General features: G+C 49.1%; 7 protein-coding genes across 7 annotated transcripts; 4 read left to right on the forward strand and 3 right to left on the reverse strand.

Annotated features, from left to right (window-relative positions):
- Positions 1-1590: 1590 nt before the first annotated feature.
- Positions 1591-3982, forward strand: EJ05DRAFT_152509 (uncharacterized protein). The gene is made up of 2 exons (XM_033739336.1): positions 1591-2005; positions 2069-3982. Exons 1-2 carry the CDS (start codon positions 1696-1698, stop codon positions 3706-3708), a joined length of 1950 nt encoding a protein of 649 aa, XP_033596652.1. The 5' UTR covers positions 1591-1695; the 3' UTR covers positions 3709-3982.
- EJ05DRAFT_514214 (uncharacterized protein) lies at positions 3851-4844 on the reverse strand. The gene is made up of 3 exons (XM_033748505.1): positions 4531-4844; positions 4393-4484; positions 3851-4343 (listed from the first exon to the last, which is right to left on the reverse strand). Exons 1-3 carry the CDS (start codon positions 4644-4646, stop codon positions 4210-4212), a joined length of 342 nt encoding a protein of 113 aa, XP_033596653.1. The 5' UTR covers positions 4647-4844; the 3' UTR covers positions 3851-4209.
- A 135-nt stretch (positions 4845-4979) lies between these two features.
- Positions 4980-8790, forward strand: EJ05DRAFT_479734 (uncharacterized protein). Its single transcript, XM_033744732.1, has one exon. The coding sequence runs from the start codon at positions 5138-5140 to the stop codon at positions 8642-8644; it is 3507 nt and encodes a 1168-aa protein (XP_033596654.1). The 5' UTR covers positions 4980-5137; the 3' UTR covers positions 8645-8790.
- A 211-nt stretch (positions 8791-9001) lies between these two features.
- EJ05DRAFT_479736 (Yos1-like protein) lies at positions 9002-9849 on the reverse strand. The gene is made up of 4 exons (XM_033744733.1): positions 9457-9849; positions 9345-9404; positions 9171-9278; positions 9002-9109 (listed from the first exon to the last, which is right to left on the reverse strand). Exons 1-4 carry the CDS (start codon positions 9491-9493, stop codon positions 9054-9056), a joined length of 261 nt encoding a protein of 86 aa, XP_033596655.1. The 5' UTR covers positions 9494-9849; the 3' UTR covers positions 9002-9053.
- Positions 9850-10678: 829 nt separating this feature from the next.
- On the forward strand, positions 10679-15012 carry EJ05DRAFT_494574 (uncharacterized protein; the record flags this gene model as incomplete). Its single annotated transcript, XM_033746204.1, has 6 exons — positions 10679-10996; positions 11046-11700; positions 11734-12857; positions 12907-13488; positions 13537-14074; positions 14126-15012. 6 exons carry the CDS (start codon positions 10679-10681, stop codon positions 15010-15012), a joined length of 4104 nt encoding a protein of 1367 aa, XP_033596656.1.
- A 590-nt stretch (positions 15013-15602) lies between these two features.
- On the forward strand, positions 15603-16731 carry EJ05DRAFT_479738 (uncharacterized protein). The gene is made up of 3 exons (XM_033744734.1): positions 15603-15968; positions 16064-16191; positions 16243-16731. The coding sequence occupies exons 1-3, from the start codon at positions 15691-15693 to the stop codon at positions 16368-16370; spliced, it is 534 nt and encodes a 177-aa protein (XP_033596657.1). The 5' UTR covers positions 15603-15690; the 3' UTR covers positions 16371-16731.
- Positions 16732-17153: 422 nt separating this feature from the next.
- EJ05DRAFT_152625 (uncharacterized protein) lies at positions 17154-18122 on the reverse strand. The gene has a single exon (XM_033739337.1). The coding sequence runs from the start codon at positions 17932-17934 to the stop codon at positions 17263-17265; it is 672 nt and encodes a 223-aa protein (XP_033596658.1). The 5' UTR covers positions 17935-18122; the 3' UTR covers positions 17154-17262.
- Positions 18123-19941: the final 1819 nt, after the last annotated feature.

Consider the following 19941-nt stretch of genomic DNA (forward strand, 5'->3'; position numbering starts at 1 on the left):
AATCGAGACTCAACTCCACCATCCTTCCATTTGAGCTTCTGATCGTAAAACTTTACAGGCTCACCAACTATTGCCTTCAGCAAAGATTACAAGTAGTAAGCAACTAGGACATCAGGCGCAAGTATGTATGAAGTTGACAACAAAGCGACTCGGAGGGCGCCTCAACGGTCTCTGGCTGGACACAACACAGACTGAGAGTCCGACGAGGATAATTGGTGAATCACTTCGATCACTGAACTTTCAGCCCCGTTGATCATCTCCATAAGAAAAAGACTACTAGCGGCGAAAAATCGATGCCAATAACGCTTTGTATACAAATCAACAGGTTGTCTGGGCGTTTGATGGAATAAGACCAGCTTCTTCAAACGAGTCTGCGTCGCTTTTGACTTAAGGTAATGACGAAGGCAGATTTTCTCGTCGTCACACAATCATACCAACTTGATCAAGTCTTATCATTAGACTGCGACCGGAGTATTGGTCATTTTTGACATTGTCCAATCTCATATGTGTGTTTGTTTGAGACCAGACTTCTGACCGATGTGTGTACACTTTACAAGGACCCTGGCCTCTATCAAAGACTTGTACCTCTATCAAAGACTTGTAATCGTTACGTTTTTTGGTCTGAGCTCCCATAGAGACAGAACGCATTGCACTGAGCTATTGGAAGGTACCTGCTAGTGCGTGATATTCCGCTTTGATGACCAAGGGACTGATGCGTGTACATAGTTACAACGTTATTATACTCACCGACCAGAAAAAAAGCCCCTGCTCTGAGGCCAGATGATCGTTGGAACATAGCGTATCGTCTTAGTCTTCCAGAGATCCCTCCCGACTTGATATATGACCAAGTGATATGGCTAGATATACAGTTTTCATCTTGCAAGCCCATGCGAATTCATGGCCTCAGACGTATGTTCACTGCTCCAGCGCCAAGATGGCAGCACAAGGGCTATTCATAAGAACCTAGATGCATGAGTCAGACCGATTCAGGCAGCACCAGCTGATGGACAGCAGGACGGATGACAGATACACAGATCGAGAACGATTAACGTTGTGCGCACGGGTTCGTGTTGGAGGACGTGTGTCATGATCATATCAATTAATAGCTGTAGAGCATGCGGGTGGCTTGCAGCGGGAGGTGGGAGCCTCGCGGGAGCCTTGGTGCCTAGCAAAATAGCTTAGGCTGCTTAGTGCTATCTTGAAGTACTTATTGATTGCCCAAACGTCTCCTAGGCCATATATACTGAATAGAACCATGGTACCTATCAAAATACTAGGTTAGACTTCTATACAACTCTTCTCTTACGGTTGGCAGATCCGCGGTTCTACGAGCAGGTTTCCACGGCAGTGAAAACTTTGAATCCGCCCAGTGCCGCGCACGTGACCGCCAGAATTCCGGTCTTTGTCTCTCTGTGTCTAGTCACCTCATCCTTCTCTCTACACACCTCACTGCACACTGAACACTGAAGAAGACCACACAACATCAGACAACGCACTCAGACTCAACTCTCAACGTCCACTTCAGATTTAACCTTCCAACTGCCACTTCGCTCCCCAACTAAAAAAACTCTTCTGTACCACAGTCGAGCCTCAAACCCAGCGTTCTGTCGCGACGCAACACCAAAGTCGACAAGCATCACGCCAGGGTCGTCATCACGTCTATTTATAAGCCAGTCTCCTGCAACTCACTTTGATATGGCTCCGGCGGTCTCTAAACGGGTTGCCAGTAGCGATGGCTTCGCCCGTGGCGCTGCGCATAAACGTCGAAGCGGTGTTCGCACAGACCGTGACGGCGACCTGATGATGGATGCTACACCTCGGAACCAGAACAACAAGATTGGGAAGGGTAGGGGAAAGCCCACGACCAATACCTCGACCACAACCACGAATGGGACCGCGAAACCGCGAAACAATATCCACGCAAAATCAACACAGAACGCGATAATAAGACATCTTACTTCAGGCAATGCAAACATCAAGCAAGCGCAGCCCTCCAACATAAAATGTACGCTACCGCCTTTCCGACACCATCAGTATACCTCACACTAACTCCACTAAGCAATCAAAGCGGTCAAAGTCTCTGGTTGGAAGAACAGCAAAGCCTCGACCAACGAAGATGGCGGTGTTCATTCACTTCTTACTTTCCTGGAGAAGAAAGTCACCACAAACCTCACCAAGAAGAGCATATCAAATGGCAACCGAAAACCTGTTCAAGTTTCGCTCAAAAAGTATCACATCGACGGGGATGCCGTCATCATTAGCACGACTCCCGACGTGGGCGCCTCTCTATGTGTCATGAATAAATGGGTGTGGGCCGGCGTCAACCTCCAGATTGAACCAGCCCAACAGTCGAATGCGTTTTCGGACAAGAATGGTGGTGATCAAGAGATGCAAGCCGATGCAAGGCCTATTCTCACCGATTTGATCTCACGACGATACAACGCCGATCTCAAACTACTTGATCTAAGCGGTCTCGCCAGCGATCCTCAGTTGAAAGCCAACGGTGTGCTCACGAGCATTGCGCAACCGGCAAACTTCTTTCCTGCTCTCATGAAAGTCTGCGACGAACAGTTCAAAACTGCTCAGGAGAAGCGAGATACAGTCTTCAGCGTCACTCTCGCCAATAACGACCTTAGAAGCGTATCTCCAGTCACTACACTGGCGCAGACTTTCCCAGACTTGAAAAATCTAGACCTTTCAAACAACAAGATACCCACTCTCTCGTCCATGATAAATTGGAAACATAAATTTCGAGCCCTTGATCAACTGCTTCTCAACGGCAATCCGCTTGAGCAACAGGATCCCGCCTTCTACATTCAAATTAGGAATTGGTACCCTGCACTGCGAACACTCAACAACCAACAAATACGGACAGACCAGGAAGCGCTTCAATCATCACATGGAGTCAAGAAGGCCCTTCCCGTACGCGGCCCTATGTTTCACGACGAAGGCGATATTGCCAAGAATTTTATCATCAGCTTCTTCGCGGGTTACGACACAGACCGTGCGGCATTGGTCAACATGTACTACGACACAGAGTCGATTTTCTCTTTCTCCCTCAACAACCGCGGCATCTCAGATCCACTCAGTCGACAGAAGATGGAGAAACAGGAATGGGATGCTTATATTCGCAAGTCTCGCAACTTGAAAGCTCTCAGTCATCTTCCCGCACGAGTGAATCGTCAATACACAGGGCCGGCTAAGATCTTGGAAATCATCTCATCTCTTCCCAAAACTCGACATCCTGACCTGGGAAATTCAGGACAGAAATGGTGCATCGAATGTCAGTCTTTACCGAGCGTTCCAGACGCAACCAGGCAGCACCCCGGTGGCGTCGGGGGACTTATCATTGATATTCACGGCGAATTTGAAGAGCTAGACGAGCGGGCTGGCAATGCCGAGAAATCACGCAGCTTCGATCGCAATTTTGTCCTCGGCCCCGGCGTAAACGGCGGTGTAAGAATTGTCAGCGACACCTTGACCATTCGCGCCTACGGGGGATTCGCTGCGTGGAAACCAGATGAGCTCGAATCCAATGGACAGCAGGAGCCATTGATTACGGAAGTCTGCAGACGAACTGGTATGATTGTATCATTCTCGAAACAGTGTTTGGAGGAGAGTGGATGGAATCTCGAGGAAGCAATTCAGAGATTTGAAGGCGCGAAAGCAGCAGGACTGATTCCGGCGGAAGCATTTGTTCAGGCGTAAGGATATACCCAGGGAAGCAAAAAGCTTTGTACTTTCGGATAATTTCATTGTATGGAGTTCGGGTGGCATGGATACAGCATTTGGTGTAGCGAATCATTGTTTCAGACGCATAGTACGGCACGACTTTTGAGTAGTATAGAGTATATAGGGGACTGCAGAAATTTGGCTGCGGGGTGAACGGGTGGGCGGGACCCTTCACATCTTGTATAATATCTACAGCATCCTGTCTCGGCGAAGCCGAAAGCTGGATGTCACAAACTACATATTACGAAATTTGCGCGCCACGCTGCTCAAGGTAATCTTTTCCGTTTCATCGTCCTAACCTGATTACGGCTTGATCGGAGAGCGATGAGTATAGAGACATACGGAAGTCACTTCCACACTTCCGATCAGGTAACGATCACTTCCGACCTAACTGTAAGCCGATTTGTCTGTCTAGCTGGTGATTTCAGAACCGCTGGCCGTACGAAGTTTAAATCCGACTGAAGTCATAATACAACCTCATTCTGACTTCTTCGACTTCTTATCTGCGTCTACCCGTTCCGACTCATCCTCTTTCACGGCAGCAATGATGTAACCAATCAGAACCACGTTTGCCATGACCGCGGCGGTTGCTCCCGCAAAAGTGGCATTGCCTGTGAATAAATGAGGTCGAAGCTATAGAAGAATCATGAGAGCTTTCACCTTTGAAAATAGTGTTTACCGTTGCAAAGTATGTACCGAGAGGTAATATAACCATTGCGAGCGTAGCAGCCAGCAACTTATATATCACTGAGCTTTTTGGGGTTAGCCACGAATGCATATTCTCAAGCAGATACTCACGCAGGCACGGCGGGCGAGATATCAGACTTCTCATTCGAAGGCGTTGAAGCCGCATTGCCGTTCTGATCGACATCGAGAACACCTTTCTCTGTTGATAGAATTCGCCTCGATGCCATGGTGTCTGGTGTCACACTTTGCTGGTGTTTGAGGTCCCAAGTTCCGGTGATGACGAAACAAGTGAGGGGAGAGATGAGAAGGGACTTTACAGCGGTGATGTATACAACCAAAAGTCAATCAGGCGCAAAGAGGAGAGACTGTGTGATGGTACTCTTTGTATAGCGAAATTATCAGACATTAAGCTCCGCTGTCTCTAGCTATGGATAGGGCTCAGCTCATTAAACGCCCAAATGCGGAAAGGGGCGGATCCATCTCTACGCGCTAAACCTCGGCCGGCGCGACGCGACTTTTCTTTGAGCTCTCTGAACTGGGAAATCCCATTCCCATTCACAATAATTAGAGCCCCACCACCCTACGTCCTTTCACGTCTTTCGAACGTTTGCGTCTGTGACTCGCACTTTTTGTCCACACTTACTCTCACTTACTACACTTTGCAACATCACGTCTCAAACCTAGAATATCAACGTTACTGAGGCACCACTCCTTCACCATGGCGCATGACGATTTCGATGATGACATAGTCGACGAATACATAACACAAGCCACCGTTCCCCTTGATGCTCCAATATCAAGACCAAAAATCAGCTATGGTCGTTTGCAGGATCAGATCTCCCCCCCGACCGGGTATAACCCGCAATCGACGTACTCTACACAACCCACGCAATTACTAGGTACACCACCTCGGCGTGCACCAAACGTTCAAGTCGCTGCATCATCACCCTTCCAAAGTTCGCCTTACGCTGGATCGACGCGCTATGGCTACCATTCTTCACATTCAAGCCAGCACATGCCGTCTCAGGAGACGCAGCGTCTGATCCACTCAATGGCTCCAAGAGGGACGTTTGTTGCTATACCAAAAAACCGGATAGTGGACGCGTCTCAAGGTGTCGCCCCTGGCGAAGACGAGCCAATATTAGCAGAAAATTCAGAAGACGAGTTGAGCCGCAACGTATCTCGTGCGAATATTCCCCGAACGTCTTTCAAAACAGGGTCCAATCCACACATAGTGCCAGAAACATCTCGGTCCTTCGATCCTAGTCAGTTCATATTCAAGGGAGTGCAGCGCAAACAGCAGCAGAATCAGCAGCAGCAGAATCAGTACCAGGTTCCCCAGAAGCGACAGCTTGACGACTCCGTTAGCGCATATGCAAATGCAAGTTCTTCTAGCAAGAGGCGATTAGATCATGGTAGACAGATGGGCCCAGCGAGAGCTCAGCCAGTAGAATGCGAAATGAGCTTGGACGATATTCCCGATTGGCATACCCGTAAGCTTGTGGAAGAAGTTAGGGATGTCACCCATAAATCCATAATCGAGTGTTACAAAGCATTGCAAGAATGTCGCAATCATTCACAAGACGCTATGGACAAGCTGCTCAGCCAGTCCCCTTCACCGTCTCCTAAGCACTCATCGGTCGCGGTAGAGGCACCTTCGAAGCCCACCATGAAGCGCCAGGTAGTGGACAAAGGTAGCATTACGCAAAAGTACAGCCGTCAGGGTGCGGCCCAAGGTATGGCGAATCGTCCGCGCATTGTCCACACCATACCATCCTCCTCTCCACCATTGCCAGTAAGCCCTCCTAAGAAGACTCTGAAACGACTGAAAAGGCGCCCGCGAGCAGCTTCTTCCTCTGACGTTGAAGCCGCCGAAACCAAGCTTACTTCTGTTATCGATATCCTGTCCGATGAAGAGCCGGTCATAGTTGAATCTAGCGATGATCATGCGGCAGACGATGTGCCGTACGATTTCAAAGACAGGTTGCTCAAATTCTTCAACAGCCGAGATGCTCTTGAGATTGCAGATCTTGCCCAACAGACTATAGAAGTGGCAGAGCTCATAGTTTCGAAACGACCATTTCGCAATTTGTCACAGGTTAGGGAGGTTGCTTTGCCAAGTCCACCTGATTCCGGCAAAGGCAAGAAGAGGTCAAAGCCGAAACCAATAGGCGAGAGGATTGTAGACGTATGCGAGGACATGCTGGCTGGTTTGGAGGCGGTAGATGAGCTCGTCGACGCTTGCAACAGAGAGGGAAATGCCATTTCGAAAGAGCTTGGTAAATGGGGCATAAACGTCGATGGTCTTGCTCTCGAAGGAGAAGTAGCCATCACATCGCTTGGCCCGTCCAGCGCGAAAGATTCCGGTACAGGTACCCCTGAGCCTAGTAAGGATATTATGACGGCAGACCTCCTAAAACAGCCATCAAACATGTCGAAAGACATTGTTCTCAAGGACTACCAATTAGTAGGCCTCAATTGGCTCTCCCTTCTCTGGAAGTTAAAGCTATCATGCATACTAGCTGACGACATGGGTCTGGGCAAGACATGCCAGGTGATAGCTTTCATATCTCATCTTAGCGAAACTGGTGTAGAGGGACCGCACCTCATCATCGTTCCTGGTTCGACGTTGGAAAATTGGCTTCGAGAGTTTAAGACTTTCTCCCCAAATTTAGTCGTGGAACCTTACTACGGTTCTTTAGCGGAGCGTGCAGAGCAACGTGAAACAATCGAGCAGACTATTGACCGCATTAATGTCGTTGTCACGACGTACGATTGTGCGTGTCGGGATCCTGACAACAAGTTTTTGAGGAGAATCGGGGCAGAAGTTTGCGTTTACGATGAGGGACACATGTTGAAAAACAGTACCACAAAGCGATATCAGCAGCTAATCCGTATCAAGGCCAAGCATCGTCTTTTACTGACGGGAACGCCGTTGCAGAACAATCTTCAGGAACTGATATCATTGCTCGCCTTCCTTATGCCGGACACTTTTATGGAGCATCAAGAACAATTGCTCCATGTGTTCAAGCACAAGACCAAAATCACCGATTCGGATCACTCCTCACTTCTTTCCCAAAAGCGAATCCAAAGAGCACGAGCAATGATTGCTCCGTTTATTCTTCGCCGAAAAAAACAACAAGTATTAAAGCACCTGCCAGCTAAACATCACCGGGTGGTGTACTGTGACCTTAGCGAGACACAGAAGAAACTTTACGATGCACAACTTGCTCAACAGCGCAAAGTGCTCGAGGATCGTGCCGCTGGTATTGCGAACAACGATCGCGCTCTGAATCTAATGAGGCTGCGACAAGCTGCAATACATCCTCTGTTGCTGCGTCATATCTACGATGATACTAAGCTCCGGAAGGTCGCCAAAGCACTTTGCACCGATGATAAACTTCCTGATCGCAACGAGCAGTTGGTATATGAGGATATAGAATACTATTCTGATTACGCAGTCCACCAACTTCTACTAAAATTTCCGAGAAAGACTTCTCGGTTTATGCTCAAAAATTCGGAATGCATGAACAGCGGAAAGGTTGAGAAGCTTGCTGAGCTATTGAAGACTTTCCAAACCAACGGCGACCGGGCGCTTATATTTAGTCAATTCACGACTGTGATGGACATTCTTGAACAGGTCCTGGAAGAATTGAACATGCCATTTCTCCGAATGGATGGGTCGACGCCCATTCCTCAGCGGCAGGACATGCTTGACGAGTTTTACAAGGACGAAAGCATTCCCGTTTTCATGCTGTCGACTAAGTCTGGTGGAGCAGGAATCAATCTGGCTTGTGCGAATAAAGTCATCATATTCGACAGCAGTTTCAATCCTCAAGATGACATTCAGGCAGAGAATCGGGCTCATCGAGTTGGTCAGACTCGTGAAGTCGAAGTCATTCGTCTAGTCACGAAGGACACGATTGAGGAGCAAATTCTCCGGCTAGGCTTGAGTAAGATGGCGCTCGATGACCGTGTTGCTGGTGAAGCAGAAGACAAGAAAGGGAAGGCGATGGAAGAGAAAGGCATGGAATTGGTCGAGAGAATGATCATGGGGGAGGAAGTGGAAGAGTTGACTGAGGTGAAGAGGCCCAATGTTGTTGTCGAGTCCGAAGAGGACAGGACAAATTCGAAGAAAAGCACAAAGTCTAAGGACAGCCCAAAGGATGCCAAGGATGCTTTTACAGAACTGCTTAAAAAGAAGGGCGTCTCGCTTGCGAAGTGAGCACCCTGTCATTGTTGCATAGGAAGGAGTCTTTCGTCGTCAAGTGGGTTATTCAAAGCGCGCATTTGATCATGGATTAGTGTGCATAGTGATGGCGATTGGACCTCGGAGCGTGCCTTCTCAAATCATGGAAGCATAGAGCGCAAATCCATTGTTTACCATTTATGGTTGAATTTCAGTCGTGACTTCGTGATTTTGGATCCTCCATCCTTCGACTCTGGCACGGTTGTAGCGCCAGGTCGCCTAGATCGTTTGCTCTTCGCCCGTACGAGAACGACCTGGTGATGCGAACCCTGTTTTCTCCCCGTGTTCCTCGTGGCCTGATCCATGGTATCTATTCAGTATATGCAGCGAAGCCACATGAGCCCGACAAGCCATCGGCTATACGCAATAACTATTACAAGACGCCTCATCCCAGTATCAACTCATAGACTATGACTAACGTATTGATTGCGATGAGCGGTACTACTGTCATGTTAGCAAAACCAACACCTGCACCATGTTCTACGTGCGTGCCGGGACTGACTCCTCATAACGGTTCGTATCGATGATATCAGGTTGATCATTTTGGCCTTGAAGCTTGCTGTATCTGGGCCGCCAAACTGGTCGGCTTGCGCGCTGCTACCCCATCCAACTGTATCGTACTGTCAGCCTTGGTGTCCATATGTGTGCGTTTGGCTTGGTATGCAATGCGGCTTACTGCGAGCGAGGAAACGATCTTCGGAGAGGACGGCGACGGCGTTCGTGAGGAGGATGAAGACTGCGGGCGAGTCAGCGGAGGTGCCAGAAATTGTTGCGGAAGGAGTGCGGACCGTAGAAGAGGTTCCCCAGGCCGAAGAAGAACAGCATTGTGTCAAAGAGGCGAACGAGATGTATTCGTGTACGGCGTTGCAGCTTGTACTTAACAAGCAATGAAGAGGCCACGGCGACAGGGTGGAGAACGGAGCGGCGGTACGTTGGGCCGGTCGAGTGAGGCATCAAGGCATTCAAGAGCCCAGCACTGCTTAGAGATGCTCTTCGCGGCGTGTATCAGATAGAGCATTGGGTCCTGATCTCTCTGCGACAGTTGCGAGTGGTCTCTTTCAAGGTTGCCGTAATCTTCTTGACATGCGATAGTGTACAAGGCAATAATGTTACTTACATTTGTGCCTCACCAGCACAGTAGCCGAGAAAGGTCTGCGGAGTCGTCTCCGAGTGTCCCGCAGAGGTACGGTGGTGGTGCCTACAGTAGTAATTATAGCGACTAAAGCCTAGAGTTATAACCCCCGGTCCTACCGGGATACCTATTAAACGTTTCCTACCGTTACCTAACCCAGAAATGTTCTGGGCCCTCGCTGGTGACACGCTATTATTCTAATTCATACTTCGTTCCCACACCACATCCGCTGCTACAGACCCAACTAAATAATAGCGACTTTGGTTACTAATTCACTAGGCCACGATGCGATGCTTACCATCGCTGTTGTTGAAGCTCTCCTCTCTCTTCTCCGCCTTTCTCATCCTTTCATGCGACTGCGCTCTCCCATATCTCGCCGGACGCACTCTCATTGCGCCCACGCACTTCCCGATTCGGCCCGTCTCGACATTTAGATGTCTCCACAGCTGCGATCCCTCTCCAATACCGCGCACGCTGCTTTCACCACTGCGGCTCCCTCTGCCCAAAGAGATCGGCGTCGGCAGCGTTCCAGCTGTCCGCGCTAATCCACCCAGTTCCCAATCTCACAGTTGCAACACCTCCTCACTTGCGGATAATACTGCGCAGGAACCCTGCCCTGGACTCGTCCCAACCTGGCATCTTCCACCCTCGCTGAAGATCCACCTCTCCGCATACCTCTCGTCGTCGATCCCCTCCTCCCGTTTTCTCGTCTCGAGCCTCAAGTCGTGTCTAATGACATGACTGCCAGATTGGCGTCGTCAGACGTTCTAGGAGTAACCAGTCCACTATATTCCGACGAAGACGAGGACGGCACTGCCTCAGAACACAGTACTATTGTGGCTGGCGGCCGGCGCCTTGATGATCATGGCTTCTTCGACATGGCGCCTCGACGTCCTGGCTCGCCGGACTCTGTTCGCAGCGACTTATCTTTAGGCACGCAGCTGTCTACCTCTTCTACGATAGCCGCCTTGACCGCGCTCCAGTATCTCCCTATACCTCTACTCGTTCTTTCTTCATATAAGACGGTCATACTTGCCAACGATGCTTTCGGAAAATTACTGGGAATTGACTTGCCCGCATTGGCTGAGGACGGCGAAACACTGCTGTCCATAACTGAGGTCGTGAGGGGACGCAAGATCGCTGATCTAGGCATAGACATCCTTAAAGATGGCTCACCGATATGGATAAATTGGGATGTGAGTATGGTAAATATGCTACCATGACCGATGTTAATACTTCAACCAGGACCTCCTTGATCGAGCCGCAGAGCGAACTCCAGCACATCCCGACCCTGAGAGACATGGCCACATACATGATGGTCACACGTCGAACGAATCCCTACCAAAACTCACGTCTTCCAACTTGGCCCGCACTACGGTGCACGATGTTTCTGTCGATGTTCTAATATCTCAGCAAAGCGCTATTGCCAAGCACTGCTCATTGTCCACGCCACTGTCGTCCAATCTTATCATATCTACTTGGACTCTGGACAATGTACAGCATTACACCCTAACATTCACAAGCGCAGCAGCATCTAATATACAGCCTGCTACTAGTAGGACTGTAGTCAAAGCTCATACCAGGCCGAGTGCCCATTCTGGCTCTTCGTCAGCGTCATCCACGAAACGTTCAAAGGGAAGTTCGAATTCGAATTCTGACTCCAATGTTAGTACGCCAACCCTTCAGTCTCCGAATTTCCCCCCATATGGCCCTCCAACTAAGCAGGATCATCCCGCAACTGCCTCGATATTCCAGAAGGCATCGCAGCTGAAAGATGCGATCTTGAATTCGGTAAACATGCCAGCATATGCTTTGTGGAAAGATGAGAGCTTTGGAATTCCCAACAAGGCACTCCTGGACCTCCTACCCGAGGATGCCATTCCTAACCCCGGAGATCAACGTGAGTTTCTAGGTCAATATACACTTTGGTCAGAAGACTTTGAGCGCGAGCTGGCCTTGGAGGAGTTCCCAATCATGGATCTCGTTCGGAATCAAGTCGCATTTGAGAATCGGCGAATTGGGATGCGACAGCCCAAGACGGGAGCGCGCCTTATATTCGATGTACACGGAGAACCGATTACCCTTGAGTCGACGGGTGAATTCATCGGAGGTCTAGTCACATTCAAGGACGTTACTGAATACACTGAACGAATCGCCGCTCAGCTCAAGGAGAACGACAAGCAATTTGAATCGATTGCTAATCTAGTTCCAATCCTTGTCTGGACGGGAACGTCAGATGGCTACATCGACTGGTTTTCGCAACGTTGGTATGACTTCACTGGTTTATCCCACCAGGAATCTGTTGGTACTGGTTGGACTCTCGCAATACACGACGATGACTTGGCGGAAAGTGGACGGCGATGGCAAAAGTCTGTAGCGACAGGGTCTGAATACAGAATTGAATACAGAGTAAAACGACGCGATGGGCAATGGAGATGGATGTTTGGGAACGCGATACCCTTTCGAGATTCTGACGGCAAAGCAGTGAAATGGTTTGGTACATGCGCAGATATTCACGAGACTGTAATTGCCCGGCAAGAAGCGAAATTGATGCGACAGCAACTTATTCAGACGATTGATCATGCGAAGATCACTCTGTGGGCAATCAATCGTGACCTAAAATTTGTTTTGTTGGAGGGCAATCGGATCTGGCAAGATAAGGTGAACGGCCGTGCGATCACTTCTGCAGACGTCATAGGACGTAATGTGTATGAGGCCACCGAGAGCTTGGTTGGCCGCGACGATGCGTTACGGTTACGCGAACCAATTGAAGCTATCCTCAATCACCAGTCACGAACTGAGGTTCTCGAGGAGCAAACGAATCACCAAGGACGAATCTTCCGATCAAGGCTTGTACCTATGCTATCGAACAGTCGCGTAGCTGGTGTTGAAGGAAACTCTTTCGTTGATGGTGTTATTGGAGTAGCTATGGATATCACGGAGCTACGATCACGCGAGAACGATCTGCGGCGGCAAGAGAAAGAGAATACTAAGCTTCTTGCCAATGCTGTGGCTGCAAAGGAAGCAAGTCGCATGAAGAGCCAATTCCTTGCCAACGTAAGTTTATGCCTGCCATCAGATATGCTATCTCACTAACATGATCCAGATGTCCCACGAGATTCGAACACCAATCGCAGGCGTGATCGGTATGAGTGAACTGCTCCTTGACACTGTATTAAACAAAGAGCAGTATGAATGTGCAGATAATATACAAAGATCTGCCAACGCGTTACTGACGGTCATCAACGACATACTTGACCTATCGAAGGTTGAATCCGGGCGACTAGACATCGAAGAGGTGCAATTCAGCTTGTCAGTTGCCATTCGTGATGTGAACAAAATGATGGCCTTCGCTGCTCAACGAAAGAATATAGCGTACGAAAGCTATATTGAACCTACGATTGATCGAGATCTAAAAGTGATGGGAGATCCGGGTCGATTGCGCCAGATTCTCACAAACATCTTGACCAACAGTATCAAGTTCACTTCGGAAGGTACTGTCTGTCTGACGGTATCCGCAACTCAGGAATCTCGGGAGTCAATCAGCGTACAGTTTGTTGTTGAGGACACGGGTATTGGGATAGAAGAGGAAGTTCGCAAGCGCCTTTTCAAACCGTTCAGTCAAGCTGACTCGTCCACTGCTCGAAGATTTGGTGGTACTGGGCTAGGTCTGACCATCAGTAAGAACGTGAGTTATACGTACGATACCGATCGTGTAACATGCTAACACGCGAAGCTTGTCGAATTGATGCATGGTAGCATTGGACTAGAATCAAAGCTGGGTGTCGGAACGAAGACCACCTTCTCGATACCTTTCAGCAAGGGACAGTACTCGAACGAAGGATCTCCTATCATAGCCTTAGGGTCGATACCAGATCGCCTACAGTCGGATGTTTCGGTGTCATGTGGAAGCTCCGAGGACCTAACACCACCATCGACACCTACAGTTGGTAATGGTGTGGCTAGTAGTCACCTCAATAGAGCAACGAGTGCACGAAGGACATCACATCAGCACAATAGTGGCCCGGTGACAGCTCGCGGTGTTTTACCAAACGATCTACTCAATTTGACCGACGAAGAGAGACAGAAAATCGAAATCTTGGTGGTAGAAGACAACCCGATCAATCAACAGATTGCGCTCAAGACTATTCGAAAGCTCCACTTCTCCGTGAGAGCTGTATGGAACGGTCAAGAAGCACTAGATTACCTTAACGCCGCTCCAGCGCCAGGTCATCCAATGCCTAACATCGTGTTGATGGACGTTCAGATGCCGGGTGAGTACGAATTTGAGAGACATGCTGGTCACGACCACTTACACCCCGTAGTACTCGATGGCTATGATGCCACACGACGTATTCGTAGGTTCGAAAACCCTGAAGTTCGAAATGTTCATGTTATTGCAATGACAGCGTCAGCCATTCAAGGCGACAAAGAAAAGTGCGAAAAAGCAGGCATGGACGACTACCTGGCGAAACCCGTGAAAGGCAAGATTCTAGAGAAGATGCTGCTCAAGTGGGCGATTGCTGGCAACAAGCGCAGTAAAAAAGAAAATCATAAACCCAGGCCCTTGCCACTCAACGACTCCTCTAAATCCAAACCTTCCACATCTTCCACACCCTCGCCACCGTCCTCCATCCTCTCACCTGCGCACGGATCTCTCGATGCTAAGCTCGATAGCCTCGAGTTTCACCGTAACACAACACTCCTCCTTGCCTCGGAGTCGAACTCGGACTCACAACTGCGGCGCGCACAGGACGAAGAACAAGCTGCGTACTCACGCGACAACAAACTCCTCTTGGCATCCGAGAATCCACAGGCAGAGCCTATCTCTGTGCTTGAAGCTAATCTTCCAGCTATCCGCGGTATCGACGAGCAGACTGACGACCACTCCAGTCATGCGCTTACGGAGGAGAATATTGGACGCTTGGCGACGGAACAGCATCGTCGGAGGGGCGATCTCAAGCGGGGTGACTCCCTTTCCGCAGTGCCACAACTAAAGGCCGAGCTTAGCTATGACAGTCTGAAGGTACATCCCGAAACGAACGACAGTCCACAGGCCCCGGCGGATAGGGGTAGTCGCAGTAGTGAACAGCCGGGAAAGAGTAGTAGGTTGGGGGTACCAAGACCGAGCTTACTGTCAAGGAAATATGGAAGCGAGCAGACGGTCACACCAGAGTCGAGTCTGGTTGAACAGCAGCAGCAAAATCAGTAATTTTTACCGGTCATGAGAGAGTTTATGAAGATGGGTATTGGCACTTGGACATATCGCATGGATTTGGCGTAAATGGAGTTTTCACTGGCCTGACAAGCCTGAGGGCTCACTGCATATTTCTCTTTTGTTTCGATCTATAGACAGTGCTTGAATGGGCCAGGCATATATGGGTTACAAAATCGCATGAGGATACGCCCGGTCGGTTTGGTGGTTGGATCATATCCTGATATCATTGAACGCATAAGCAAATGAGGAATCCATCCAGAAAATGCGCTGTATGTCGTTTGAGCTAGAAGAATATATGTATCCGTCCAGCTCTAGTAAGATGACAGTGGAAGTAAACAAAGGCTACAGTCATTGTGTATGTCTGATTCAGCTTATCATTTTACTTAACACTCGAAACCCTCTTTCTGACGCAAAGTTGATTCGATCCCATAATATTATTATGGAACACAATTGTTTAATGTAATGTTCTCTGCACTGTTCCGGTGGACGTCTTTCTGATGGCTTTTATGGCCCCTTTAGTGAGTTACGTAATCATGGAAGCCCTAGTAGCTAAACCTCACGACCCAGTAGCGCGGATCGCGCGTCACATAGCTGTGTACATCCTCAAAAACTCTACCGACTTTTCTGTAGAACCACTCCAAGGCTTCACACCTCTGATCTCTCAAAACCAATATGAACTCTCCTCCCTCAGACAACGACAATGATGACCTCGGCCCAGCCAGGGAGCCCACCCCGCAAGCGCGACCGCCTCCTCGCGAGAAAACCCAGATTCCCAAGCAAGTTGCGCGTGTAAAAGAGAGGCCGAGCGGAGACGAAGAGGTGGGTAGCTCACTGAAACTCGGCGAATTCCAGGGCGTGCACAGTTTGTCTGTGTCGGAAGCGCGTATTTTGGTCAATGCTGTGTTCAAGGACCGCAAGCAGCGAAGGCCAAATTGGAATTGGGACAAGGAGTGAGTGGTTCTGGCAGACTTTGCTGAACTTGTGCAGTCATTGTTCTGTGAAGAGATATTGGAGAAGGCATTATTATGCTAATATTTGCATTCAGGAATATCACGAAGATGGTAGACTACTTGGAGGAGTTCTCGAGGTTTAAGCAGACGGAAGCTAATGAGTCGCTTGAAAGAGTGCTGGATCAACGCCGTGAGCTGGAGTATTTTGAGCGCTCCCAACTTGGTATGCTTGCTTCACTTGGGTGATGTTATCTGAGCTGATTTCTTGTAACAGCCAATTTATGCCCGGAGAGTGCAGATGAAGCAAAAACCCTCATCCCTTCCATCACGAACAAGATCAGCGATGACGATCTACAAGAGCTTCTAAACGAGATCGGAAAGCTCAGGCAATTTGCCGAGTGAAAGCAGTCATCCTCATGTTATGCTATGTCTATAGCTGAGCGTCGCCTTGAGTGAAGGAGACCGGACGCCCCCTTGAACCCCAGAAAATACTGATTGAGTGTAAATGCTAGCTCGGCTGAGATATTGCTGAAACTACGCAGAGATTACAGAGCCACATCGCGGCCTCGACGTAGATCAAGTGTTGTGCTTGAGAGCTCTGCGAAGATATTTCCCCAAGCCAACGCAAAGTATTCGAGTTGGAATATCGACATTGCTTAGGTTGTTGTTTCACCCGAAACACGGCGTATGGTCAGAGGGTGACACGCACTATATACAGTGTAGATCCTGTAGCATAAATGCAGCACTTTGCACAGACCAGCCTCTTCTCTTTACGTCCGCAATAAGAGATTATAGTTCTAAGCTCTGTCAGACTGAAGAGTTTCGTTTGCGCCATAGGCCATAAACATCAGGCTTTAACCTACGCCTTTAGACCTTGCGGCATTTCTGTCGAGCAGTACAATGCAGCAGTATACGACAATGAATATCGGGCCCAAGAAGTTGTTCGGCATCGAAGCCAAGCCGAAACTTCGGTGCCTCTTTCGTTCCCTTTGCCAGCAGTAGGCTTCAGGTTTGATACATGAATGCTTTTCGATGATCCGCATGCATACAGGGCTGCTCCTTTGGATAGACCGCATACATCATTTGGACTAATAACAATGCGTTCACCTCTATTTCAATTGCATATCTTGAACGTTTAACCGCTCCATGGGTTTGTGTCTAGTCAAATCCTTACTGTATATGTATCGGTACAAAGAAGCCTGAGAGGCCCGATGACATTGGCGCGTCGCAGAATACAAATACAATAACTTCGCTATATACAGGCAGATACGAATAAGGGGTATAACTATCAAATCTAATGCACAGCGCAAACCTCTGGGTGATCCTTGCTTACCAGGCATAACGCCTGCGCTGGGACGCCAAAGGATCGAACAGGCCCTGCAGCAACGGCTGTTCCTGGGCTGTATCTGTCACACTGTTCCGCTCCCTTGATACTCATATCAACAAGGTTTTGCCCGCTGATGCAACTGTGTCCAGTAAGGCCACCCCCAAAGCGAGGATCTTTGTCGGCGATGACGAAAGCGCATGAATAGTACTCCTTAATCACACACCAGGAGCTCAGGACTTCGCCCTTGGCGTTGAGAGTCTTGCCATGTCGGATACAAGCCTTGTCTGGGGATGAGGTGCAGAACTCCGCATTCTCATTAGGAGTCTGGTCCTGCACGATCGATCGACAGTCAGACATTCTGGCGCCGCTGCCTCTATAACCACCGGCGCAGTCGATAGTACCGTCAGATCTAGAGGGAAATATCCGTGCGACCGGTCCATTGAGTGTGGAGTCGCCAGAGAAAGCTTCGTGTTTCGATCCTTCGCCGTTCAAAGGGCGGAAACCGGCCTCGTAAAATTGACCGTAGTCCGGACCATTCCACCAGCCTTTGTTGGGACCATTCTTGATACACTGGTTGATGACTTCCCCAATTTTTAGCATGCGATCTCGAAGATCTCCTCCATACAGTAGACTCACCATTCTCAGTAGTGTCCCAGCATTGTTGCCACTGGGAGCCTTGTGAGGGACTGCCACGGTATATGTACGCCTCTATATTACCTTCGATAGCCACAGAGATTTCACAATCGGTCTTTGTGTCCCCCTGTTTGATTTTCACGTAGGAGCTGTCCAATCCTGCCGGAGTCTCACACTTATTGTTACATATAACTAACGTACCGTTAGTCATAAATCGGTATCGTAGAGTAGAAATGTATTCACCTTCTCGCATTCGAGAGATCAGTGCATTCGGGTCTAGAGTCTCCGTTGTTGATATCAACTTCTCTGGAACGCTCTGGACGTTTTTGTCTCTGCAGGTCACTTTCTTCGGATCCGCGGTAGAATCAGGACCCGCAGGCATCTTACCCAACTCTGGAAGCCCTGCTAAAGCAGCTTGCGCCTCAATGAGACGTGCTACATTAAACGGCTCGCAAGGCGGCTCTTGCTTAGATTCGTCCCAGCAATCACACCCTTTCCAGAGGTCGTTGTCGTCCGCAAGACCCTTACATTTGCCATCGGCATCTATGCCGCCACATTCGAAGGCAGCTAATATTTCGTCGCCAGTTGGACACTCTTCTTTGGGCTCGCAGTCGCAATCCCTGTCAGGTCCTTGGGTACATTTATTTGAATCGTCACCTTTGCATGTCTCATCCGAGCAAGTCGGTTTGTGCTCTTGCTTGCATTCGTCCTTACAAGGACAGCCAGTGTTCTCGCCAGATTGACACCAGCCCTGCTTGCCATCGCATTCAGAACATTTTGGTAGACTTGTCGTGGAACATTGCTTCTTGGGATGGCCCGTACCTGGAGGTGGAGGCGGGAACCCCATAGGAGTAATTGGGAATGGGATAATGAGCGGCGGTAATTCGACACTGCTTGCCATCAGCAAAGTTTGACGAGTCACTTTCAGCTTCCGGGCACTTACCCCCTTCCTCCACCGCATGAACAGCCCTTGTAGGGCTGACCATACTGAGCCGTCAAGCCTGTACACTTACCACCACCAGCATCACCGCCACAATGGTTACAGTCTTTAATGCCGCCATCAGGACAGCAAGAGCAATGAGTGAATAATCCGCTTTTCCCAGACTTGTCCTTCACTACCATTCTAGCATCGCAGACCCCCGGGACTTTGGTATTGCCACCGCAATTTGGATCGGTACAGGTTTGCGTGGTTTTGCCGTTGCTTTCAGGACAGACCTTGCTGTCATCCACCGGAAAACCTCCACCGTTGAGATCGCACTGGCAGCCTTTATACGCGATGCCTGTCTCGCCGCTTCCCTTGCATATCCCCATACCTGTGATTGCATCACCTCCGCATTGAGAACAGGCTAGGGAATCAGATTCGGGGCAACAGCCGCATATCGGGAACCCGTTTGAGGCCTGGATATGGCAGACCCCGTCGAGAGGGATATCTTCACACATCTTATCGGTACATTTCACTGCATTTCTTAAGTGTGATTCCAAAAATTTGCATCGATTTTTATAACTTACGGGGCGGAAGCCCGTTGTCCTGAGGACATGGACTATTTGGTCGGAATGTTAGTTGCTGGCGAGGCAGCAATATAGCTCCGACATCTGGTATGCCGACAGCGTGTACGGCTGTAGATAGAACGGCGACGGCGAAGCCTAGCACTAACTGTGATGTCATTTTGGCCATCTCAGAGAGTCAAGTCGAGGATTGTGTGAAGAAGAATCGCTGCACACGAAGGCCAGAGAGCTGTATTTTATTGGTAGTTTCATGATACGCACGGGTAGATGCTTCAGGTCAGACAGTCGTGCAGGACTGAAACATTTCTCGCACGGTCTTAAAAATTTGCTACATTCAGTAACAAAAGACTCGAATACAGTCTGCATTAAGTACGGATCATCTATTATCGCGTCACCGACAATCCTTTATCTTTGGTTTGTTTTTAACGTCACTAAGGTTGAATAAATGCAAAGTTTCCTTGTTGAGATTTAGAGCTGGCTAACTCATTGTTCGATACTAACTCAAAA

Source organism: Pseudovirgaria hyperparasitica, assembly GCF_010093815.1.
Source record: "Pseudovirgaria hyperparasitica strain CBS 121739 unplaced genomic scaffold EJ05scaffold_17, whole genome shotgun sequence".
NCBI classification, from domain to species: Eukaryota; Fungi; Ascomycota; class Dothideomycetes; order Acrospermales; family Acrospermaceae; genus Pseudovirgaria; species Pseudovirgaria hyperparasitica.